Raw genomic sequence first — 27,264 nt, forward strand, 5'->3', positions numbered from 1 at the left:
TTAACAGATATATACATTTTATTTAAGAGTTTTACACGGTAAGGCTTTTTTTATTATATTTAAATTGTTTCAATTAGGCATAAATGCTGCATATTTTCCCTATAAATAGGGAATATTTATGAATATCTGTTGATTTGATTCATACGGAGAATCGTCAAGTCCTTTAAACTCACCTGGAGAAACAAATCCACATGATATCAGCGGGATTCTGCAGGTGTTTTCTAAAAATTGTGGTTTTAATTCAGATTTCAGTACATTTATGAACAAATGAAGTGAATACAGACGTGTTAAAATCATGTTTGGCTAACTTCTGAACGTGTAAAACTACAAACAAAGCAGCAAAACTAAATGTGAAGTCCATTATAATGCTATAAAAACAACGAGAAGAGCGTGGCAGTTCAGTACATTTGGTCTGTTTGTGTTTCTGACAGCAAATCATACAAACCCATGAACATATGATACAAAACACACAAGCACAACCTGCAGTAAATGTGACTAGTGTTAGTTATTTACATGCTGCTTCATCCTAGGCTTATTTATTACAGTAAATATACTCATTTAATCATCATAACTCCAGCTCTGCTGCTGGAAAACTAATAAAACCGTGTGTTAATGAACCAGATGTGAGATGGTCCATTCTCGAGGAAAGTAAATCAAAGCTAAGACGCTTGTTGGATACTGTATATGTGTTAGTTCAGCATCTACACATTTGATTAGTTCATATACATCAGCAAATACATTAAATATAATAGTACTATACACAGTTCATTGTGGAGGATTAATAATATACGCTTAATTTATGTTTAAGGCAATACAAATCTGTAGTGTGTGTGTGTGTGTGTGTGTGTTGCAGAAGACCCTGTAAAAGAAGCAGAAGCAGCGTTTCCCCTGAGCCCACTGTGGAGATTGTATTGCTGAAGATGATGATGATGATGAAGGTCTGCAGACGTGTGTTTGGTCAGGAACGCATTGATAAGGCTCTAAACCATCAGAAGCACACACAGCTGGACATTCAGAAAGACATCTGTGTGTGTGTGTGTGTGTTTACATGTTTTGCATGTGTGTGTGTTTGAGTGTGTGTGTGCATTTGTGTGCATTTTATTTGTTGTGCATGTGTGTATTAGTGTGTTTTTGTGTGCATTTGTAGTTGTGTTTGTGTTTTATGTGTTGTGCATGTGTGTAATATTTTGTGTTTGTGTGCATTTGTATGTGTGTTTGTGTTTTATGTGTTGTGCATGTGTGTAATATTTTGTGTTTGTGTGCATTTGTATGTGTGTTTGTGTTTTATGTGTTGTGCATGTGTGTAATATTTTGTGTTTGTGTGCATTTGTATGTGTGTTTGTGTTTTATGCGTTGTGCATGTGTGTATTAGTGTGTGTGATTGTGTGTGTTTCTATGTGTTTGTGTGTGTTTGCATGTGTATGTGTGTGGTTTGTATGTGTTTGTATGTGTAAGTGTGTTTGTATGTGTGTGTTTGTGCGCGTTTGTATGTGTGTGTGTTTGTATGTGTTTGCATGTGCATGTGTGTGTGTTCATGTGTGTGTGTGTGTGTTTCTGTGTTTGCAGTTGTATGTGTGTGTTTGTATGTTTGTGTGTTTCTATGTTTGTGTGTGTTTGTATGTCTATGTGTGTGTTTGCGTGTGTATGTATGTCTGTTTGTGCGTTTGTATGTCTATGTGTGTGTTTGCGTGTGTATGTATGTCTGTTTGTGCGTTTGTATGTGTATGTGTGTGTTTGAATTTGTTTACGTGTATGTTTGCGTGAGTGTATGTGTGTGCATGTTTTTGAGATTGCGTGTGTGTTTGTATGTCTGTGTGAGTGAGTGTGTGTGTGTGTGCATGTGTGTTTGAATTTCTGTTCACTTTCTGTTTGCTTGCATGAGTGTGTATGACTTTGAGATTGTGTGTGTGTGTGTGTACATGTTTCTGTGTGTGTGTGTTACATAATGTGAGTATGTGTTTGCAAGTGCATGCTTAAGTGTGTTTACACGCGTGTGCATGTCTGCGTCCGTGCATCTGCGTGTGTGTGTGTGTTTGAATGTGTTTAAGTGTGTGTTTGTGAGTGTATTTGCATGTGCACACATGTGTTTGTGTGTGTTTAGTGTGCGTGTAGTAGTGTTTGTGCGTGTTGACCTGAGCTGGAGCTCCAGCAGCTCTGCAGGCCGTCAGCAGGAGTGTGTGTGTGTGTGTGTGTGTGTTCTGCTCCTCCTGCTCTGGTCATTGGCTTTGGCAGTGCAGTGTGTTGAGTCTGTGTTCTGCATAGATGCTCAGATGTTTGTTTCTCTCTGCATGACGCCGTCTGTGCTGTCGCAGAGCTGCTGTTCGGCCTGTGTGTCTGTGTCTGTGTGTGTGTGTGCGTCTGCAGTGTTCTCCGTGGGCTCCGGCTCCTCGCGCTCCGCCTGCCGGTAACTCTCGTCCCGCTTGCGCTCGCGGTCCAGCAGCCGGTAGTTGATGAAGTTCCCGATGAAGAGCCAGATGCTGGACAGCACCACCACCGCGCCGCAGCACAGGTACATGTACTTGTAGTTCTTGGTGATGTCCACCAGTTTACCTGCAAAACACAGCAGTTCAGTCTGAGAGAGTGTGTGTGGGGACCTGTTCTGCTCCTATATATGAGATGTAAAACGCATCTCTGCTGTGTCTAGAGTGTGTGTGTGTGTGTTTAGCACACAGATAATGTTCTCCATCTCTCTAAAGCTGACCTTTTTAAGCTTTGATTTTAATTGTGGTGTATTGGAGACTGTCGCTTTAAATTCAAATGAGATTTTACAAGAGGGCGGAGCTACAGATGGCCATGCATACCCATAGCGGCAGATGTAAAACAGCTCTAGCTGTGTTGTCAGTGCTGGAGTGCGTTTCCCAAACAATAACGTAACTCGCGGCTGAACTATCATTGTATGATGCATCATTTGGCAAACGAGAGATGTAGTGACGAGTGTTTCCCAAAACCTGTAGTTTCTCTGCCGCAGATCCATCGCTTGAACCACATTACTTACAACGTAAAATGTCCTGATGCTCTAAACGGGGTGGAGGAACTACTTCTTTAGAGAAAAACCCCATCATTTCTCTGTGCACATTATATTGATTTACACGCACATGCATTTAAAATGATCTAATATTATTTTTGGTAAAAACATGCACTCGCTCTCCATATTAATTGTAATATATATAAACGCCACATATAGAGGCTGTTTCCTTTACAAATATTATAGAGAACATTATAGTCTATTCTAAATGAACATAACATCACTTATAAAGCAAACAGATATTCTAATATCACGTATAAATCAAATAAATAAATAAATAATGAAGCGATTTATAAAGAAATTAAAATTAATATTTATTATCTATCTGAAAAAAATCCTGCTTTAATAATAATAATGATAATAATAATAAGGATAATATTAATAAGGATAATAATAATAATAATAATGATAATAATAATAATGATAATAATAATAAGGATAATAATGATAATAATAATAAGGATAATAATAATAATGATAATAATAATAATGATAATAACAATAAGGATAATAATGATAATAATAATAATAATAATAATAATAAGGATAATAATAATAAGCATAATAATAATAATGATGAAGAAGATTTATTATTATTATTATTATTAAGTAGGATATTGTTTGTTTATTTAATTTTTTTTAAAGTCTATTTTACAATTTGACACATGCAAGCCACTGCAGAAATGTTCTGAGCAGCAGGCCTATGTCATATTCAGTACAGACACGTAATAAATAACCTACTATAAATTAAAGCATTAGCGTATGCTGTTTTTTGCTTTCACAAGCTTTGGAGTAATAAACATAAACTCCGCTTTTAAATAACAGTTCAAAATAACATCAGTGTTTTCAAAGTGCACTGAGAAGGAAGTGCACTTGTAAACATGTCGATCGCTAAAACTGAACTGTAAAAATAGTTTGAAAGCAAATTACAGCTCAGAGAGATAACCCTAATGCTTTATTTAAAAAGATAATTCCAAGTTTAAATGCTAGAATGTTCTAAATGAATAGGGCATAGGGGGCATAACTGGGAATAGAACACAGCCAGGAATCAGTTATTCCACTAAACAGCAGTTCCTTTAGTCGTCCCATAGTTACCATTAAGGTTCAAATTGGGATAATTTTGACACCAGTACCACTGCATGGTGCAACTTTTCATGTTGGGGCTGGAACTCATGTATATGTTGCGATGTCAGTTTGATAAAGTGTGCTCGATGTGTCTGAAGAGCGAGGAGGGATCCGGAGGTGAAAAGGGTGCGCGACTTATTTGAGGACCGGGAGGGAAACGCACGATTTCTGGGAGATTATCACTCGTTTGCAGGCGTTATGAGTCCCGCAAATGCATAGAGACTCCCGGAACACTCCCGGGAGACTTGGGATGTCTGAATATCAATTTTAACAACTATAGTGAGACGCGGTCCAGTGGTACATCCTTGATAAACTTTTCGACGTGCACTGTTCTCTGGAGCTCAGACAAGCGCATGACAGTGTGTGTGTGTGTGTGGTCACGTGACGTGAACGTGGCTGTTCAGAGACGCTAGGTAAAACACGGTGTGGATGTGGATCATTTTCCTTCTGAAATGGCATTTTAACACTAAGACGTATTACTGTAAACAGGGGCTGAATGTGTATTTTTCGCGAGCGGGTTTGCGACAGGGCGCGGGGCGGAGGATCGGCGATGCCGACTCAGCATCGTGTTGTCTATTGGCCATCGGCGATGGACGATGGCATCATCTATCAGCCTAACCCTACCATAGAACGAACTTGAAGCCGCAGGTGACCACATGCGATTAACTCACAGCACAGACAGCGTGGCGAACCGAGTTCATGATCGAATGTGTCAAAGCATGTTGCCGTGTGCTTTACGAGCTACGCCACTCACATTGCTTTAAGACGCTCTCTTTACTTATGTTGTCTCTGTCAATCAAACAGTGATGGTGGGAATCACTCAACTAGCTCATTCCAACGAGGTGTGCTACTTGCACTTTGCCTAAATAGACACAACAACATTTTACACCTTTACATCGGACTGAATAGAATATGCGTATTTGGCGTGCTGTCCGGGGAGAGGTGGTATTCCCCTCGTGGTATTCCCCTTATCAGGATAAAGAGAGATAGGGTCCGAGCGGGTCTAGCCCGGCTCCAGAACGCTCCCCCCTCAGAATTAAATCAGTATCTGGTTTAATAGTGTGGAGTTACGCTGAAATCGAGAGAAAACGTTGGTATGACGTGTTTGACTATTTATAGGGGTTCGGTCTTGAGCTGATTGGATAATAGAATGATTGTGTGTGTGATGAATTAGCCTCACCTCGTAAAATTTGTTTATGAAACATCATTTCTTTTTTAATTCACTCACAGTGCGATGTTCAGACCCCACTGCGTTGACAGCGTCAGCTAAACTCTCACACTCTATTTTTTTTCTTTTGTTATTTATTCCGGAGGACAAATTAGAGCACGTTTAGTTCACATTCAGTTCGAAGTTTCTTTTCTTGCTTGCTTTTGCCGTTGCTTTTTCGTTTGGTTTTGCCAAAGCGCAGTCATTACCATATTCATACGGGGGAGGAGGCAGGGCGGGGTTTTGCGCTCGTGCACGTGCGCTCAGTTTCACGTTAATTCAGATGTACAAAGACATTAGCCCCTTTCACACAGTGATACCGATAAATATTTGGAAAATTTCCGGAACGACTTTACCGGTATTTTAAAAAAAGCTCAGTTCACACAGGCGAGGACGTTACGGAAATTTTCCGGAAAAGAGCATTCACACATCCATTCCAAAATACCAGTAAATTCTGACATCATTCACCACAAATGAGCTGTAAACGGCTGCGCTTGTGTTTGTAAACATTTGACTAAATTACAAACTCTGTGGATGATCAATATTGTGAACAACTTTCGCAGGATCACTTTCGCATGTCGAGATGTTCATAATATGTGCGTGTGCAGGCGCTCATAGGCGCACGCAAAGCTTGAAGGTAAACAAACAACGGCTTATCATAAGCATCTCATCGATGATTATTTACACAGTTGGCATTAAGAAGAACATATAAACGTGATCTGACTAACTTCTAGCAGCTAAATGTGTCTGGAAAAATATTCAAAGGCTTTTATCCTCACAAACCGCGCGGACGTAAATGCGTCTGACTGTTGTGATTGGCTAAAGCAGACGTCTCACGTCAGCACGTTCTAGACGTGCACGCGCTTATTACGGTAATCTTCCTTCTGCATTCACACAGCGCAGCATTCCGGCAAATTGCTGGTAATGTTACAACTTCTCTTTCCGGAAAATAGCCAGAACGAATTTACCGGTATTTTCAAAAAGGACCTGTTCACACATACAACCTTTCCGGAAAATTGCTGGTAATTTTCCGGAAAGGTCTGTAATTGTGTAAAAGGGGCTATTATGCGTGGGATTCTGCACATTCCGCACATTTACAGCTTTGTGCATATGCAATGATTTAGTATGAATTCAACGCCAGTCTTTATACATGAGACCCCTGATGTTTTCAACTGGGTGTGACTGGAAAATGTGTGCCTCTTGCACAGCGCTCCCTTATGCACGTTGTGCGAGTCGCGCCTCCATTGGAAATGGAACTGACACCCTAAGCTTACTAGCATTGCTTCCAAGGCGCTCGCTTAGCAGACACGTTTAATAAATCTATAGCGCTTCATACTGAATCTTCTTTATTGATATTGACAATAGTGTTCGGTCAATAAATATCGATGCCGAGATTATCGCCCAGCCCCATGTGTGCTTCAGTGTGAGTGTGTGGAGACTCCTGTCTAAAACTGCACATCTATAATCCTCTTAGTCTATGCTGATGTTATCTTCAGCAGCTCAAACACTCTAATGGCTAATGGACAGACGGCTGCTTCTCACTCAGGGCTGCTGGTTATGCTAATGAGGGAGACTAGTGGGCGGGGCTTTCCCCCTCTGATGACACGTGCAAAGGGAAAATGTCAATCAAAGAGCTGTTGTGTTGTGCTGACCTGCGAGCGGCGGGCCGATGAGCACCGGGCAGCACTCCACGATGGTGGTGAGCCCGACGGCACTGGAGAACCGCTGCGCTCCCACCAGGTCCATCAGTGTCTCGAAGAGCACGGCACTCACCATCCCGAAGGCGAAGCCGAAGAACACTGCGTACACCACCATGCCCGTGTAGCTCTCAGCCAGCGGGCACAGCAGGTGGCACACGCCATTGTACAGCACAGCGAAGCTAAAGAAGTACTGGATCCGCGGTCGCACCCAGCGCGAGTTCGCTAGTAAGCCCATGGAGGGACGCGCAAACATGTCCACGAAGGCCAGGATGGAGAGCAGGAACGCCGCCTGGTACTCATCCACACCGTTGTCTTTGGCATACGGAGAGAGGAAGACGATGGGCGCGAAGAAGCCCAGGAACATGATGACGTTGCCTGACAGGTAGATGAGGAAGCCGCGGTGCTTGAACAGCGACAGGTCCAGGTATTTGTTGACCGTCTGCCAGGCCGTGAGCTTCTCCTTCTCGGCGTGTTTCACCTCTACCACAGGGGGAGGCGCTATGGAGCCGGCAGGAGCCACTAGGGGGCGCATGAGGGACCCGGCTACGCAGCAGTTCAGCAGCAGCCCGCCCAGGATCAGGAAGCTGCCCCTCCAGCCGTACTCATTGATCAGGTACTGGTTTAGCGGCGCTAGCGTGCTCAGGAACACCGGGCTGCCCGCCATGGCGAAGCCATTAGCGATCGGACGCTTCTTGTAGAAATACCTGCCGATCATCGTCAGCGCCGGCTGCAGGTTAAAGGCCAAACCGAGACCTGAGGAAGACAGCAGAGCACACAGGGTGAGCGTTTCTGCACACTGAACATGAATATCAGGCTAATCGGCTAGCATGCTAATCAAAGGCAGTACACAGAATGCTACATGGGAGGCAGCATAGCATACTAATTGGTAACAATACTATTGAAGGGCTGTAAACAATCTAGAGAAATGATATATATAAGTTAGCATAGCATGCTAATTCGTTAGCATAGCATGCTACTTGGTTACTATTGCAGTCGTATTAGTTAACATGCAAATCAGAGGCTGTAAACATACTCCATAAATGGCAACGATGATGAAATGTGCTAACTGGTTAGCATGCTAATTGTAAGTTAAAACGCCACATAGAAGTTAGCATAACATGTTAATGGGTTACAATTATCCAAGGGCTGTTAACAAACTAAATGTTACATAAAAGTTAGCATAGCATGTTTATCGGTTAGCATGCTAATCAGAGGCTGTACATAAAATATTGAAATGTTACGTGAGTTATAACATGCTAATTGATTACATGCTAATCAGAGGCTGTAAACATAGTACATAAATGGCTAATATATGTAATGTGCTAATTGGTTAGCACGCTAATCAAGAAGTTGTAAACACTACATGAATGTTACATGAATGCATTACATAATAGTTACTTTGTGTGGCATGCAAATTGGTTAGGATGCTAATCAGTTATCATACTAGTTACTTAGCATGCTAATCAGAAGCTGTAAACAGAATAACAGCAAGATGAACATAGCATGCTAACTAGCCGTTGTTCTTTATAATACAGCGTTAGAACTGTCAGTAAAAAAAACTACATAGTCTGTAAAGCTAGTGTTGCATGTCAGTTGGTTAGCATGCTAATTCGGCACACTGCACTGTCAACATGCTGAATGAGAACTGCCCACCAGCACACACAGCTATACATCTGTGTTTGGACACATTCATGACCCTAAGGGAATGAAGGATTGAGCGTGAGGGTATTAGCCTGACCGCCGATGACGCCGATGCAGATGTAGAGCTCTAACACATTGTTGCAGAAGGAGGCGCTGATCATCCCGATGGCGCACAGGAAACCACCCAGGATCATGATGGGCCGACAGCCGTATGTGTTGACCAGAATACTGCTGATGGGGCCTGGAACACACACACATAATACTGATCATATAGACGAGCACACACTTACTGCACTTTAACTGTGATTAATATTTCATTATCAATTGATTAATAAACGAATTAATTTCATCATTTCTATAAGAACTAAAGTAAAACATATTGCACAATTATGAAAAATATATTGTAAAATTATTGTAAAATACATCTATAATATTTTTAATTCAATATTTATCTTAAAAAGCTTATTTTATTTTGAGTAATAAACAGACTGGGCGAAGCAGTGGCGCAGTAGGTAGTGCTGTCACCTCACAGCAAGAAGGTCACTGGGTTGCTGGTTCGAGCCTCTGCTCAGTTGGCGTTTCTGTGTGGAGTTTGCATGTTCTCCCTGCGTTCGCGTGGGTTTCCTCCGGGTGCTCCGGTTTCCCTCCCCGTGTCCAAACACATGCGGTACAGGTGAATTGGGTAGGCTTAATTGTCCGTAGTCTATGAGTGTGTGTGTGTGTGGATGTTTCCCAGAGATGGGTTGCGGCTGGAAGGGCATCCGCTCCGTAAAAACTTGCTGGATAAGTTGGCGGTTCATTCCGCTGTGGCGACCCCGGATTAATAAAGGGACTAAGCCGACAAGAAAATAAATGAATGAGTAATAAACAGACTGTGGGTAGCACGATCACCTCATGCAGTTGGTGTTTCTGTGTGGAGTTTGCATGTTCTCCCCGTGTTGGTGTGGTTTTCCTCCGGGTGCTCCGGTTTCCCCCACAGTCCAAACACATGCGCTATAGGGGAACTGATCAACTACACTAGCCATAGTGTATGAGTGTGTGTGTGAATGAGTGTGTATGGGTGTTTCCCAGTACTGGGCTGCAGCTGGAAGGGCATGCGCTGTGTGAAACATATGCTGGAATAGTTGGCGGTTCATTCTGCTGTGGGGACCCCTGATTAATAATGGACTAAGCTGAAAATGAATGAATGAATGTATCCAGTGTATAAAAAGTGTTATATCATCAGGTGTGTGTGTGTGTGTGTGTGTGTGTGTGTGTGTGTGTGTGTGTGTGTGTGTGTGTGTGTGTGTGTGTGTGTGTGTGTGCTGAAATCAGGTCAGATCTGCTCTGTTTTTAGCTCTGAAAGCGTCTCGACTCTTGATCTCATTAGCATGCGGAGCAGCGGGAGGTGCTGAAACTTCCCATGATCCTCTACTCCAAAACACACACAATAGCACTGACGGGCTGTACAGGAGAACTGTGCATGTGTGAGTTTGTCTATGTGTGTGTGTGTGTGTGTGTGTGTCTCTGTTTGTGCATATGTATCTCTTTGTATGTGTGCATATGTGTACTCAGTGTATGCATGTTTGTTTATGTGCATGTGTTTATGTGCATGAGTGTGTGTGTGAGAGAAAGTTTGTGTGTTTGTATCTCAGTGTGTGTGTGTGTGTGTGTGTGTGTGTGTGTGTGAGAGAGGTTATGTGTGTGCTTGTGCATATGTGTCTCAGCATATGCATGTTTGTGTGTGTGTGTGTGTGTGTTTATGTTAATGTGCATGTTTGTGCATGTGTGAGTGTGAATGTGTGGAATTGTGTTTTTATGAGTGTGTGTGTGTGTGTGCATGTCACTTAGTGTATGTGTGCAGATGTGTCTCTGTTAGTGTGTTTATGCATGCATGTGTGTGTCTGTGTGTGAGTGTACCTTTGTGTGCATGTGTGAGTGTGTCTCTGTGTTTGTACACGTGTGTGTGTGTGTGTGTGTGTGTGTGTGTGTGTGTGTGTGTGTGTGTGTGTGTGTGTGTGCTGGTGTGAGTTACAGGACTGAACTGATATCTGTCCTCTATAATACAGCTCAAGTTTACCAGCCGTCCACACACACATACACACACACACACACACACACACACACACACACACACACACATACACACACACACATACACACGTGTGCGCAGGAAAACTCATTTACTTGAAGCTTTTCAATGTGGATGCATTGTGGGATTTGTGCTCTCCAGTGAGTCAGGCACAGTAATGCTGGTGGATATTGCAGATGCAGATGTAATCAGGGCTGGAGCTGTGTTACGGCTGAATCTTCATTCTGTGAGGCTTCATGTTTAACGGAGGATCAGTTCAATTAATCCTCTAATGAATGTCATTAAGCTTTGCCTTTCTCACATCAAATACAGCGCTTCAGCGTTATTAGCAAAAAACTACACTTTACTGTGAGCGTTTGCATTATTATTTATGATTATAGTATTTTTATTATATTATTTAGTTTTTTATTATTTAATATAATGGATTTTATTGTTTTTGAAAAGTCTGTAGAATTTATTACAGCAAGAAGGTCGCTGGTTCGAGTCCCGGCTGGGTCAGTTGGTGTTTCTGTGTGGAGTTTGCATGTTCTCCCCATGCTCCGGTTTTCAAACACATGCGCTATAGGGGAGTTGATCTACTAATTGGCTCGAGTGTATGAATGTGTGTGTGAATGAGTGTGTATGGGTGTTTCCCAGTGATGGGTTGCAGCTGGAAGGGCATCCACTGCGTAAACCATATGCTGGATAGGTTGTTGGTTCATTCCGCTGTGGCGACCCCTGATTTTTAAAGAGACTAAGCCGAAAAGAAAATGAATGAATGTATAGTTTATTAATATCTTCGCTAAATAAACAGTTCTATTTCCTTTTGGTTACAGTTCTAAAGGTTTAATCCGTCAATAATGTTTTTATTAATTATATTTGTATCGAATTAAACTCAAAATCATAATGTGCCTTATTAGTGTATTGGTTTTGGAATGTTAATTAACTGTTTTATACATGCTTTATTAATTAATTTCATTAGATTTATTATTGCAGTTTATTAAATTAATTATTTTTAAAAATCAAAAGGAAAATGTTATATTTGGGGAAACACAAAACACTTAATCGATTAATAAATTGTTGTTATGATGCATATATTTCCTCATTTCAATTAATTAAACATTATTGATTACTCAAATTTAATTGAAGTCCTGCAAAAAATCAACAAATCAATTTAAATGGCATTTCATGATTTTTATTTAGATTTTTTTATTAATTACGCCTTTTAATAACTAAAATGTAAATAAAAAACATTTCATAATATTTCGTAAACAATTGAATTAATTAGGCCTTAAAAAACTAAAATCTAAATATTAAATGTTTCCCCTTATTTGTTGTTTTTACATGTTTGTCATTAAATTATTTCAGATGCATAAGTAAAATGATGAAATGTACCTTATAGATGTTCACCGTAAATATATATACATTATAAGTACATTAAACCATAGAATTTAGGGGGAAATATTTTTAATATAATTAATTTACTTGTTAAAAGGCCTAACTAATTAAATAAGTCTAAGTAAAATGATGAAATGTCATATAAATGATGAAATGTCATATACAGAATATTATGAATACGTTTTGCGTGTTGTTTTTAGGTGTTTTACCTCCGGCGTACATGACGGCCAGCATGATGGAGGAGATCCAGGCCACCTGACTGTAGGAGGCGTTGAAGATCCTCTGGATGTCCTTGAAGAACACAGTGGTGGCTTTGGGGAAGGCGTAGGAGAAGCCGATGGAGATGAAGGCCCCGCCCACTACAGCCCAGCCCCACCCCCCGTCTGGAGGCGGGACCGCTGGAGGTCCGACAGGTGGAGGCATCTCTGCCAATCACTGCAGGGGAGACAAAGACAGGCAGCCAATGAGGTAAGAGAGAGGCGGGGCTATCCGGAATGGGCGTGTTCAGGAAACCTGTCTGTAAACAGCTGTAATGAGTTAAATGTATACAAGCCAATGCCATGATGACAGCACATAATATTAGACTGGATATTCTTCAAGACACTAGTGCTCAGCTTACAGTGACATGTAAAGGCTTCACTAGGGTAATTAGGGTAAAGTTAGGATAATTAGGCAAGTCATTATATAATGGTTTGTTCTGGAGACAATCCAACACTATCATCAGAAACACACTCAGACAGCAGGAAACCATCATGTTTATAATGTTAACCTAATATCTCCATGCATTACAGTAGATTAAAGATGCACAGCAATATTCTTACATTTTTACATAATTCAAAATGCATTAAATGTGCGAAACATATTTTATACGTGCAATGAAATCTCTCTAATTTCAAGTGAAGTGTCTCCTCTAATGATTTAAATCACTTTTGAGAATTAAAAATATCAAAATATGAGTATAAAGCCATTCAGCATGATATATATCAGTAAAAATAAAGCTATATACTTAATCTGAGCATTACTTTTGGTAGATAAATATAAATATTGTTCATTCTAATGCATGTCTTATGTAATATAGCAAAAATGTATGACAATTAATTCTGTTATCTAATAAAAATACATTTAAATGACTTATAATGCACAGAATAATCAAGAATAATGTATTTTTAATCACTTTAATTGTTTTTAGTTTAGTATTGATTGGTATATTTATGTGTGTGCGTTTGTTTGTATGTCTCGGCTTATGACTTTAGGACTTATTGATTAATGGTTGGTCTGCTCACCTAAACGTCCAGCTGACGGTTCGAGACGTTCACAATCCAGATAATGTGTGTGTGTGTGAGAGAGTTTTATGGATATTAAAGGCCACCTAGACGACAGGAGTCATGGCTATGGCAACAGTGTTTACAACTGTCCGTCAATGTCAGAGCCCCGCCTCTGCTTATTATGTGGGCTCCGCCTCCTACGGCTGAAGGGCATGGAAAAGTGGGCGTGTCCACAATCTTAAGTGCCACTGTTTACAAACCAAACAAAAGAGAGAGATTCTTATCATGTGATTTCTTTCAGTTCTGAAGCCAACAGCGTCTCACACACACACACACACACACACACGCACAGAGAGAGAGAACGCTCATGTGATGTGAACTCAAGCCCAGTGTAAGATAAGCTTTTGTTTTCAGCTTCGCTCTTCAAATCCAAATACCTTCCTGCAAAGTTATTGTAAGCGATATCACCACATGCTGACTGCAGTTATTATGCGCATATATTAAAGCAATAAACAATGAGCGTCTATGTGACATTGTTCACGTCGTGGCACACGAACAGTAAACGTTTGATTTATAATGTACAGCGCATCAGTGTTTACCAATAATTACTCTTTTGAACTGAGCCTCAGATTCATCTCATCCAATCAGGAGCTGATCTGTGAATGCAGCCACCTGATTGGCTGACAGCAGAGACTCTGCAATCTGACACCTGGACACATCAGCGCTGACTGAGCAACACTAACTAAAACACAGAGGACTCTAATTAAAGCTAAAATTCTATATGAATGAAGTACATTAATCAGAGTTTATGTAAAATGATTGCAAATAAAATAAATCATTAATAGTAGAAATGTCGAAAAACAAGCTCGATCATGTGAGCTGTGTTCTGCTGGTCTTCAAGGTCAGTGTGCTGTAAAACCGAGTGCTGCTGACTCATGAATATTTAATGAGAGCGGGTTGGTTATTTCTGCATCAAACAGAGCTGGATCTGAAGATCCTGAACATCACTAATGATTAGGCCTGTATACTGCTGGACGGTATCATCAACATGTATTTCATGGTAACCATATCTTACATGAGACAGTTTTTATTAAGCTAGTTAATCTAGAAAATCTACAAAGCGGGTTTATAATACAAATAAGCTTGAACATTTAAAGAAAATTACTTGATCTTATTTGATTCATTTGTATTTTATTTTTAACCTCATGAATATTTCTTAAATTTATATTTGTCATATTCGATAAAACGTTCAACACATCAAAAAACAAAAAAACAATTATACAACAAAACAACATTTATAGGAGAATAACGGCTAAAATAAAACAAAACTTACATTATTATCTAGTCAAAAGTGAAAACAAACAAGACAATCCAGTTTTAGAGTAATGCGCCATGCCATTACTGTGCTGAAACGATACATTGTGATAATAAGATACATCGGAATGATATGATACATTGTGCTGAAACGATACACTGTGATTGATAATATGATACATGGTGCAGAAACGATACATTGTGCTGAAACGATATATTGTACCAAATCAATGCATTGTGCTGAATCGATACATCACGATAAAAATGATATATCGTGCAGAAACGATACATTGTGCAGAAAGGATACACTGTGATTGATAATATGATATATCGTGCAGAAAGGATACATTGTGCAGAAAGGATACATTGTGCTGAAACGATATATTGTACCGAATCAATGCATTGTGCTGAATCGATATATCACGATAAAAATGATATATCGTGCAGAAACGATACATTGTGCTGAAACGATACACTGTTTTTGATAATATGATATATCGTGCAGAAACGATACATTGTGCAGAAACGATACATTGTGCTGAAACGATATATTGTACCGAGTCAATGAATTGTACTGAATAGATACATTGTGCTAAAATGATATATTGTACCAAATCGATACTTTGTGCTGAAACGATACATCGTGCTGAAGCGATATATATTGTGCTCAAACGATATGTGCAGTCCTGCTAATGATCACACTTTGACCCATTTTTTAAATCAGTACTAAGAAAACAGTCAAAGTCTGTCATGCGGTTCTCAAGGTCTCCGTCTGTCCTGGTTTAATGTTTCCAGACTCTCTCAGACTGTGACATTGGCGTGAGTTGGCTGGAGAAAAACCCAAGAGCTGGATTTCAGTCAGTGCAGATCTCGTCTCCTCACTACAGAGAGTTTCTCCACTTCACTGACATCAACTCTTAAAGGGACAGCTCACCAACTATATACACACTATTTACTCTCTCTCAAGTGGATTCAAACCTTTCAGTGTCTTCTGTTGGATATGAATGAATATATTTTGAAGACAGCTGAAAGCCTGTAACTATTGACTTCCATTGGAGGAAAAACAAATACTATGGAAGTCAATGGTTACAGGTTTTTATCATTTATTCAAGTATCTTCTTTTGGGTCCAGAAGTACAAACGAATCAAATAATGAGAGAATGTATAAAGAACTTTGAATGAACTTTCCCTTTAACAGTGCTAATAACTCCACTAAACTCAGTGTATTCTGCCAATCATGACGGAGTAGTACTATTATTTTACATTCATGCATTTTGGAGATGCATTCATCTAAAGCGACTTGCGTTTCATTGGAGGCATGCATTTTATTACTTCTTACTTTCTGTGGGTGTTTATCATTCCTTGTACATATTTTTTTCTGTCTGAGCAAAAAAATCCCCAAGAAATCCCCATGATTTCTAGAAGAGTTAGGTCATTAAGATTTACAGAACCAGAATCGTTTGCATTTTGCTATTATAAGCTATTAAATACTCAAAAAAATGTCTCCATAATACTTTAGAATGTAATTATATACTCTTTAATATGTTGTAATAAGAATAAGTTATTTCATTCTGACATAAACGCATCCATTTCACAAATAATTATTTTGATCATTTTTTTATCAATTAATATCGATTTAATCAATCAAGCGATAATTATTTTAAACATTTAATTATTTTAAATAAACATTTTACTCAATAATATTTTCGATAATAATAATGTTTCGATATTTCTACATTCAAACAGAAAATACTGTTAAAAAAACAAACGTTCATCCTTTTCTACAGGCTGAAATCTGTTCCTGCAGCAATGCAAAGTAGGTAAAAGGTCGAGCTCAGCGCAGGTTACAGGCACACACACACACAGCATCCCTGACGTCCAGCAGTGAGCGAAACACATCAAACAGTGGCGCGCTGGATTACAGCCTCACGCCTCTGATCTCCAACAATATTTGTGCTGATGTATGGTGTGCATACCATCTCTCTTTAAAGCGTCTTTGAATCGGAGGAAAGAGCTGCTCCCCAACACACTTTGAAGGTCCGCATGCGTTTGAAGACCAAAAACAAGATCTGGAGTTTCCCACCCACAGAAACAGAGACAATAGACGCCATCCATAATAATTACAATCATGCGGACGTCCGTCACGGCTCCACCTCCGTTTGATATTTAACATCTGAGATATCATAACATAAACCTACATGATATACACACACGTACGCCGAGGAGACGCAGCTGACAGGACAATATTTCACCTTAAAAGGACTCTATTGATCGACACGTGATCAATCAATAGGTGTGGTCTGATTGATGGGTTCCACTTTATTAAGTTAAAGTCGTTTAGTCTCCAGTTTTAGGAGGTCTGAGAGGAATCTGCTGTCATTTTAACCACATAAAAGTATGAAATATTATATGGAGTCAATCTAGGGCCATGTACAAGTAGTCAGAATTATTCGGCCCCCTTTGAATTTTTTATTTTTTTTATATTTCCCAAATGATGGCAGCAAGGAAATGTTCACAGTATGTCTGATAATATTTTTTCCTCTGGAGAAAGTCTTAGTTGTTTTATTTCGGCAAAAATAAAAGCCGTTTTAAATTTTTTAAAAACCATTTTAAGGAAAATATTATTAGCCCTTTTTTTTACTTTAATTTATATACTTTAAAACATTTTACAGAACAGAACATTCAGTGACAGCAGCGATTATTAAAAGAAAAAAACAATTAAAAAAAAAGTAAACCTAGATGTAAATAAAACCAAATTACAAAAAAAAAACATACAATATTTTCAATTTCAAACGAGCTGGAAATACTATGTCCTGTTCATATACAGAGTAACAGCTGCCCATCTTTGTTTAAAAATATCCAGCTTCAATTGAAGTTGAGCAGTAAAATACTCCATTGGTGGCCATTTTAAAGTCGGCCATCTTGGATCCAACTCTTGTTTTTTTTCAATAGGAAGAGGGTCATGTGACACATCAAACTTATTGGGAATTTCACAAGAAAAACAGTGGTGTGCTTGGTTTTAACGTACAAGTTTCTGAGCACTTATAAAATGTGTTCAATGTGCTGCCCATTGTGTAGGATTGTCAATGCAAGCCTCTTCTCCCACTCTCCACACACTGATAGCAACACCGCAGGAGAAATGCCAGCACAGGCTTCCACTATCCGTAGGTTCAGGTGCTGCACATCTTGTGTCTTTACACCATAGACAACACAGATAGTGGAGCCATCCTTCATCAATTGAAACCTCAAGGCCACGGGATATTTAAGATTGCTCCATGATGATGTGTTTCCCTCTTTATGCACTGACGCTGGCACATTCCCAGAGTTTTCCACCACCACATTATGGGTGTCAGGTCAAAGCATTCCTAGATGAACAGTTTCCTGAAAAGTGGATTGGTCACCAGTTGAATGGCCCCCAAGGTCTCCGGATCTGACCCCCTTAGACTTTTTTTTTGGGGTCATCTGAAGGCAATTGTCTATGGTGTGAAGACACAAGATGTGCAGCACCTGAAACTACAGATACTGGAAGCCTGTGCTGGCATTTCTCCTGCGGTGTTGCTATCAGTGTGTGCAGAGTGGGAGAAGAGGCTTGCATTGACAATTCAACACAATGGGCAGCACATCCAACACATTTTATAAGTGCTCAGAAACTTGTAAACAACTCATTAAAGAAAAAAGTTATGTTAAAACCGAGCACACCATTGTTTTTCTTGTCAAATTCCCAATAAGTTTGATGTGTCACATGACCCTCTTCCTATTGAAAAAAAACACGAGTTGGATCCAATATGGCCGACTTCAAAATGGCCACCATGGTCACCACCCATCTTGAAAAGTTTGCCCCCTCACATCTACTAATCTGTTACAAACAGTGGTTTAAATACAAACTAGTCCTTAAATGACCCACATTTGCCTTCAAAAAGTGCGTTCATTCACACTTTAGCTGAAAATCGAACATTTTAGTTGGTATATGATCTTCATTAGTGCACATTAACTCTCACTGTGCCATATTCAGATGTTTTCAGTACACTTAAAAATAATATTAATTCTAAACCCAAATGTATATTGATGTATAATATGCATAAATCACCTATAATGTTCAAGAGTATTCCAGTTAATTACAGAATAACTAACTAGTAAGCAATACTGATATAATTATAGGTGTGTTTGTGTGTGTGTGTGTGTGTGTGTGTGTGTGTGTGTGTGTGTGTGTGTGTGTGTGTGTGTGTATCTGTGCGTCAGCCAGCTTCAGGTGTCATCCAGAACAGTGTTTCTCAACCAGCTCTGCCCATTTCCATGTCTACTTAACTAAACACACCTGATTCAGATCATCAGCTCATTAGCAGTGCTGTAGTGGGTGTGACGGACAGAACATGCAGTGCTGGTGGCTCTCCAGGAATGTGGTTGAGAAACACTGATCCAGAACACCTGGTGTTATTTTCCTGATGTAAAAATAATGGGCAAAACTCCTGAAGCACATGAGCAACTTTCCAACATGCTAATGCGGGTCATGCTAAAGTCACACGGATGCTAAACACGCTTATGAGTGAATGTTATGAGACTCGAGACTAATACTACAGAGCAGAAAAATACAAAAACAAGTCGAGCTCCAGAGTCAGGGCGGCTCCGGCAGGAGTCAGCGGGAGATGTGTGAACTTCAGTCTAATTCTCTTCTCAAACACTGTTTCAGGAGTTTTAGCAGGACTGAGATGATAAACACTTGGTCGCTGCCAGAAGGGATACAGCTGTGGCCAGAGGTTAATGAGAATTATTTGTATTATCTAGTTCTCAAATGTCTACACCAACCCTAACCCCAATCAACAGAATAATGTATAAACAGTAATTATACAAGGTAATATTCATCTTATTTATTAAATTACCCATTACATTGTATTTCACAATCGTCCAGCCCCCACTTCAAACAGTAATTATTCTAATATTTATATTACTAGTAATTATACTACTGTACTAATACCAATTATAATTACTAAAACTATAATTATAATGGAAATTATTTATATTATGTTTCTTAAATTATTTGTATTTTATTATTGTCTACCTCTACCTATAAACCCAACCAACACAGTAATGTAAAAACAGCAATTATATGAGTATTATTCATATTATTTATTAAATCACCTGTTAATTGTGTTCTATTAACAGCTACCCCTACCTAAACCCTCACAGTAATGTGAAAACAGTAATAACACAGAATATTATTGATATTATTTATTAAACTACCCATTAGATTGAATTTTATTAACATATAATATCTGTACTCTCGCCCTCACAGTAATGTAAACACAGTATTATATTGAGTACTGTTTATATTATTTATTAAACTACCTGTTAAATTGTATGTTATTAACCCCAACCATAAACCCAATCATCACAGTCATGTAAAAACAGTAATTTACCTAATATTATTCATATTATTTATTAAGTTACCAATAACATTTTATTTTATTATCTACCCCTAATGCAAAAACAGAAATTTTATTGAGTATTTTTTATATTATTTATTTAATTACCCATTAAATTGTTTGTTATTTACGTCTACCCCTACCCTAAACCTCACAGTGATGTAAAAACAGTAATAACACAGAATGTTATTCATTTTATTTATTACATTACCCAATAAATTGTCTCTTAATAAAGTTTACCCCTACCCCAACCCTCAAAGTAATACAAAAACTGTAATTATATGGAGTATTATTTGTACTTTTTTTAATAAACTACCTATTAAATTGTATGTTATTAACGTCTACCCCTACCCTAAACCTCACAGTAATGTAAAATTAATATCACTGAATATTATTCATATTATTTATTAAATTACCCATTAAATTATGGTATTGACATCTACCCTAACCCTCACGGTAATGTAAAAGCAGTAATAACACAGAATTTTATTCATATTATTTATTAAATTACCCTTTAAATTTTATCTTAACTAAGTCTACCCCTACCCTATCCCTCACAGTAATGCAAAACAGTAATTATACCCAGTTTTATTCATATTATTTATTAAATTACTCATTAATTGTGTTGTTTATACATCTACCCGTACCCCAACCCTAAAGTTTCCCCTCACAGTAATGTAGAAATATGAATTATTGATGTACAGCGTCACACTGATGATGCTATATTGATGCGCGCACCCGCAGCTGTATCTCTTCTAGACTTCCCCCAGACTCCACGCTGAATCCTCATCATCTATACATTATGATATTAGCGCTGAGGGCCTGCGTGGCCTCGCCGTTATGCCATGTACTGCAACCTTTCCTCTTTGTGATCATGATAAACAAACACACGTCATGTCGAATCTCATCAAATGCCTCAAAGTGACCCAGATCAGCCAAACCCGCTTACCGCATCAAAGCCGGATAAATATAGCGCGGCTCTTCTTCTGCTTCTCCACCGGGAGAAGCTGCGGCTCTAAACGATGCTGATCGCGGACAGTCGGCGGTCATTAATATTAATAACAATAATCATCATCAATCTGCCGAGAGAAGCCGTTGAAGTTCCGCCATTCAGCATCGCTGTGCTGATAACGGGACCGTCCGGTAGCCACACACACATACTACATCACCACCATTAACACCATCCTCATGATCATCAGCATTATTAATTACCGTGATGCTGAAAGCAGCCTGTTTACCTTCAGGTCCGGTAATCAGCGCTGTCTGTCTCTGACCTTGCTGCAGAAAGACGCTCCGCACGCGTTTGAATCAGTCGCTTTGCGGACGGCGGCGTGACGTCACTCGCGCTTATCAACTCTACTATGGAGGAGGCTTGGCTCATGAATATTGATGACGCAGAGTGACGCGCGGTCACCTGATTGGGTAGACAATCGAGTGGGCGCGCTGAATCAAGTCCGGGAGAGAAAGCGCAATATAAATATTTATCACGTACAGGAGCGCACGAGCACCGCCATTGTTTATTATCCTAAGCGCACACACACACACACACACACACACACACACACACACACACACACACACACACACACACACGCATTTTTGGCCAGGGAATGCGGCTCTTCTAAAACTCTTAGCGGGGTTTATTGTACCAAAATAATCGGGAGGGGAGAAACAAATGTCTTTCACATGCACTTCTGTCGTAAACACCTGCTGCTGCTGCTGCCAAAACAACACGACACTGTAATCTAATAACAGCGGATTAATCAAAGACGACAGGCTGCCGGATTAACCACAGTTTCACTGAGCAAATAACGCCATTCGCGATTAATAAATGCTGATTACTTCACAACAACCACTTAAACCCGGTTAAATGTCCAGCTGAGTGTTAGCGATTAGTTTTTTTGCTAATAACAATAGGCTACCGATCGTAATATTCATTGGTCGATATCATTATTTGTTAACATTTCTCAACTAAATCACAATGAATCACAAATGATTTCACTAAATGCTTTTTAAACAAGTATAAATAATTAGAAGTTTAAACACCGGCTTGTAGATGTTGTGAATAGTTTTTCACTGTGTGATTCATGTTAACTGTCAGTTGTTTTGTGTTTGTTGTCTGTTAGACCCATGTGACTTGTACACTGCCTCATTTTGCCCAGGACACTGCAGTAAAACAGTTTCCTCTTAAAATAAAGATTATAATAATAATAATAATAGTTATTATAATAATGATAATAATAATCAGCAAGAAGGTAGCTGGGTCGCTGGTTCAAACCTTGGCTCAGTTGGTGTTTCTGTGTGGAGTTTGCATGTTCTCCCTGCGTTCGCGTGGGTTTCCTCCGGGTGCTCTGGTTTCCCCCACAGTCCAAACACATGCGGTACAGGTGAATAGGGTAGGCTAAATTGTCAGTAGTGTGTGTGAATGTGTGTGTGGATGTTTCCCAGAGATGGGTTGTGGCTGGAAGGGCATCCGCTGCGTAAAAACTTGCTGGATAGGTTGGCGGTTCATTTCGCTGTGGCGACCCCGGATTAATAAAGGGACTAAGCCGACAACAAAATAAACGAATGAATAATAATAATAATAATAACAATAATAATAATAATATATTAATTTGTATAGCATTGTTAGTAATATTAAATAAAAAACCAAACATGATTTAGTTAGTATTTTGCTTTATCAATTTAACATTCAATAGACAACATAAAATTATTTGTAATTATTAAAATTGTTAATAATAATACAATTATTACATCATTATTATTAGGCTATTATTATTATTATCATTCATTCATTCATTCATTCATTTTCTTCTTGGCTTAGTCCCTTTATTAATCCGGGGTCGCCACAGCGGAATGAACCACCAACTTATCCAGCATATGTTTTACGCAGCGGATGCCCATCCAGCTGCAACTCATGGGAAACATCCACACACACTCACTAACACCCATACACTATGGACAATTTAGCCTACCCAATTCCCCTATAGCGCATGTGTTTGGACTGTGGGAGGAAACCTGTGCCAATGCAGGGAGAACATGCAAACTCCACACAGAAACACCAACCGACCCAGCCGAGGCTCGAACCAGCGACCTTCTTGCTGTGAGGCGACAGCACTACCTACTGCGCCACTGCGTCACCCATTATTATTATTATTATTATTATTATTATTATTATTATTATTATTATTATTATTATAAGTATGACATTGTATATTTTCTAGGAATGTTTTGCACAGGTTTCACTTAGTTTTGTCCGGTATTTATTTTACAAAGAGATTTTACATATATATAAAAAAAGACTTTGACATTATTTGTATTTTCCTTTGTAATAAGTCAGCTTGTATTGTTTATGTGTGTTGTGTTGTTTTAATTTGTGTGTTTGTGTGGAGAGAGTTTAACTGCTCAAATTAACACTAATATTTGAATATAATGTAATTGAACTGAACTCTTCAGTTCGTAGTGTGTGTGTGAATGGATGTTTCCCAGTGCTGCGTGAAACATATGCTGAATAAGTTGGCGGTTCATTCCGCTGTGGCGACCCGAGATTAATAAAGGGACTAAAGCGAAAAGAAAATGAATGAAAAATGTTCTGATGAGGAATTGCAGACAAACATCAGTGTGTGTGTGTGTGTGTGTGTGTGTGTGTGTGTGTGTGTGTGTGTGTGCGCTGCTAGACGAGCTCATCTAAATCCACAGGTCAGAAAACACTGAATGTTAATGAAGCAGTGGCTGTGTAGTTTCTGGGAAGACAGCAGATGCTCACAATTATTAATAATGTGCTGAATCTTCCAATATTAATGTTTATCTGTGAGGAATTAAAGCTGTCAGGACATCATTAAACACTTGATACACATTTAAAGGTCCTTTAACATGAAAAATGCTTACAATGTTTTAATAACAGTTTAATGAAGGGTTAGGAAGGGATGTAAATGCTTTTCTGTTGGTCATTTTAGAGACTTGATTAATTGCTGCCTGTATACAGTATTGGTTTTAGTTGTATGTTTTGCAGAAAGTCATTATTCACACTGTAAAAAATACTCTAAAATTTACAATAACTTACTGCCAAATCTGGCTGACAATAAGACTACATTTAAAGGTGCACTGTGAATTACTAATCACCAATTTTTTATGTATAAAAATATTTAATTTATAACAGTTTTTAGAAGCACAAAACAGCAAAAACATTTATATGATCTATAATACTTTTATACAAATTATAACAAACAATTAAGTTTAAATTAAGTAAATTAAAAAGGCATTAAATAATAATTTAATGCCTTTTTAATTTTGCCAGTACTGGGTTGCAGCTGAAAGGGCATACATTGTGTAAAGCCGAAGGAATATGAATGAATAATAATAAAACATAATAATAATAATATAATAATAATAATAATAATAATAAAATAATAGTAATGATAAAAATATAATAATTATTATTATATTAATAATTATATAAAAAAGAAAATAAATAGAAATAGTTACAATAATAAAAAAAATAATAAAAAGAATAATAAAAGGAAATAAAAATATAATAATAACAATAATAACAAATATAATTGTAATAAAATAATAATGTTGAAAGAATAATAATAGAAATAATGATAATAAAAAAATTATTATAAAAATAATAATGTTAAAAATAATAATAGAAATAATAATAATATTAAAATAATAAAATGATAATAAAAACAACAATAATAATAAATATTAATAATAATAATAAATTATATAATAAAATAATAATAAAAATTAAAAAAACAACAATAATAAAAATAATATAATAATAATAATAATAACAATGTTAATAGAATAAAATAATAATAATAATAAATATAATAATAATAATAATAATAATAAAAGTATAATAATAATAATAATAATAACAATAATTAAAAACACACGAATAACACCAGTCCATCCAAACATGCATATCGAGTTATTAATACATAACAATCACCAACTATTTTGAATCAACAAAATATTATTATAATTATTATTATTATTATTATTATTATAGTGTAATCAAAATGATTTACTAATAGTCATTATCTTACAATTCCTTGTTGATAAATGCTTCAGTACATGTTTTTTGTAGTACTTTACAGAGCTTTACAGTACTATACTATTTTCTATATTGTTTTGCATTCAGTGATGAGAAAAGCCACTTTTGAATAATTAGCACTCACCCAAACAGGAGATTTGTTATTTTGTTTGTTTAATATAGGAAATGCAGCAATGTTGTGCTTGTTAACAATTTAGTTTGATGGTAAAAGGCTGTTCAGTGTGCAAAAACTGAAAACAGAATAAAATAAAGTAGTTAATAAGTTTTTGATTAGTGTGATGACTGTATGATTAACTAAATTAAAGTTAATTAAATCTAAATTAGCCAAATTAAATTTACAAACATGGAAAAAATGAAAAATGTTTCCTAAATCTGACTCTTGGCCGCTGAAGAGGTTTACAGCAATGTGTTGTGTTATCAGGAATACAGTCAGCTCCAGTGAAATGATCCTGGAGCTTTTACAGCTATTTGTTATGGTGCACATAAAATCAGTGGTGCTCTCATAAATGTCAGTGCAATAATATTAGAGAGAATGGATGATCTTATTTACACAGTAGTTTATGTATCTCTCATGCCTGCAGATATTCTTCACACACAGATTACTCTTTGTTTTCTTCTGCTCTGATGTTTTGTGATGCTGAAGTTGTGAATGTGGTGTGTTCCTGCAGGTGGCGCCATTGAGCTTCTCTGATTCTGTTCTGTGTGTGTGTGTTATATTATATTATATTTAATTATATTATATTTTATTATATCATATCATATACTATATTACGTTATGTTATATTATAATATTTTATAATATATATTGTATTATATTACATTATATTACATTATATTAGATTAGATTAGATTAGATTAGATTAGATCAGATTAGATTAGATTAGATTTTACTATATTATATTGTTACAGGTCCCTGGCAGTCAGGAAGACTGTAAGCAGTAGTCTTAGTAATAAGTGAGAGAGACAAGAGGTCCTCTTTGTTGTCTTTTATTTTACATACACATTTGTATGTTTGTATGAGTCAGTAAAGACATTTTGAATCACAAAATGATTCATAAACATGTTGGATAAAATAGTACACACTTTATATACTTAAATCAACTCACATCACAATAAATAAATAAATATAAATAAATAAACAAACAAATAACAACATAAAACCTTAACCATTTGTACAGAAATGCTAGATTTTTTGTCACAAACTGGCTGAATTAATATTACTGTGTCAGTAAGTGATATACACAAAACACTCTGAATACATGAAATCAAATCACACTTGAACACATGAATAAACTTCTATATGACATAGGCATCTTAAAAGTATTAATCAAATAATCAGTTAAAACTGATTATTTATAGATTAAAGCATGTGTACTCTAGATTTATATGACATTACGTTCATTTAACTAACCTTAGTAATAAGTGAGGGAGACGAGTTATTAGTTGCTACTTCAAGGTCCTCTTTGTTGTCTGAGGATGCGCTGCAGTCGTCATGGTAACTCAACTCTCTCAACTGCCACTCAGAATTCAGAAGATGCAGCTGAACTGTTCAGCTCAACCTCAATATTATTTTATTTGAGTAATTCAAGTACAGTCTATATATATACATAGATAGAAAAATAGAAATAAACAAATTAAAGTGAAACATACAAATAATTTACTTTGTGACCCAAACTATGTGTGGGATGGTCACAATATCATATATTATATATCATATCATATATTATATTATACTATATTATATCATATATCTTATAATATACTATATATTACATTATATTAAATTATATTATATTAAATTATATTATATTTAATTATACTATATTATATTATAATATATTATATTTAATTATACTATATTATATTATATTAAATTATATTATATTTAATTATACTATATTATATTATATTAAATTATATTATATTTAATTATACTATATTATCTTATATTATAATATATTTAATTATACTATATTATATCATATTAAATTATACTATATTATATCATATTAAATTATATTATATTATTTATATTATATTATATTATATTTAATT

The 27,264-nt window shown here is 37.2% G+C and overlaps 1 protein-coding gene across 12 annotated transcripts; it reads right to left on the bottom strand.

Annotated features, from left to right (window-relative positions):
• zgc:165507 lies at positions 1-26,724 on the bottom strand. Of its 12 annotated transcripts, XR_015942095.1 has the most exons (7): positions 26,621-26,681; positions 13,430-13,659; positions 12,356-12,581; positions 8,796-8,939; positions 7,010-7,810; positions 1,677-2,550; positions 1-1,630 (listed from the first exon to the last, which is right to left on the bottom strand). XR_015942095.1 is itself a non-coding variant. In XM_087247063.2 (6 exons), exons 3-6 carry the CDS (start codon positions 12,567-12,569, stop codon positions 2,267-2,269), a joined length of 1,443 nt encoding a protein of 480 aa, XP_087103189.1. In that variant the 5' UTR covers positions 12,570-12,581; positions 13,430-13,659; positions 26,621-26,689; the 3' UTR covers positions 1-2,266.
• Positions 26,725-27,264: the final 540 nt, after the last annotated feature.

This window comes from Danio rerio, chromosome 4 (assembly GCF_052040795.2).
Source record: "Danio rerio strain M-AB ecotype USA chromosome 4, GRCz13ab, whole genome shotgun sequence".
Lineage (NCBI taxonomy): Eukaryota > Metazoa > Chordata > Actinopteri > Cypriniformes > Danionidae > Danio > Danio rerio.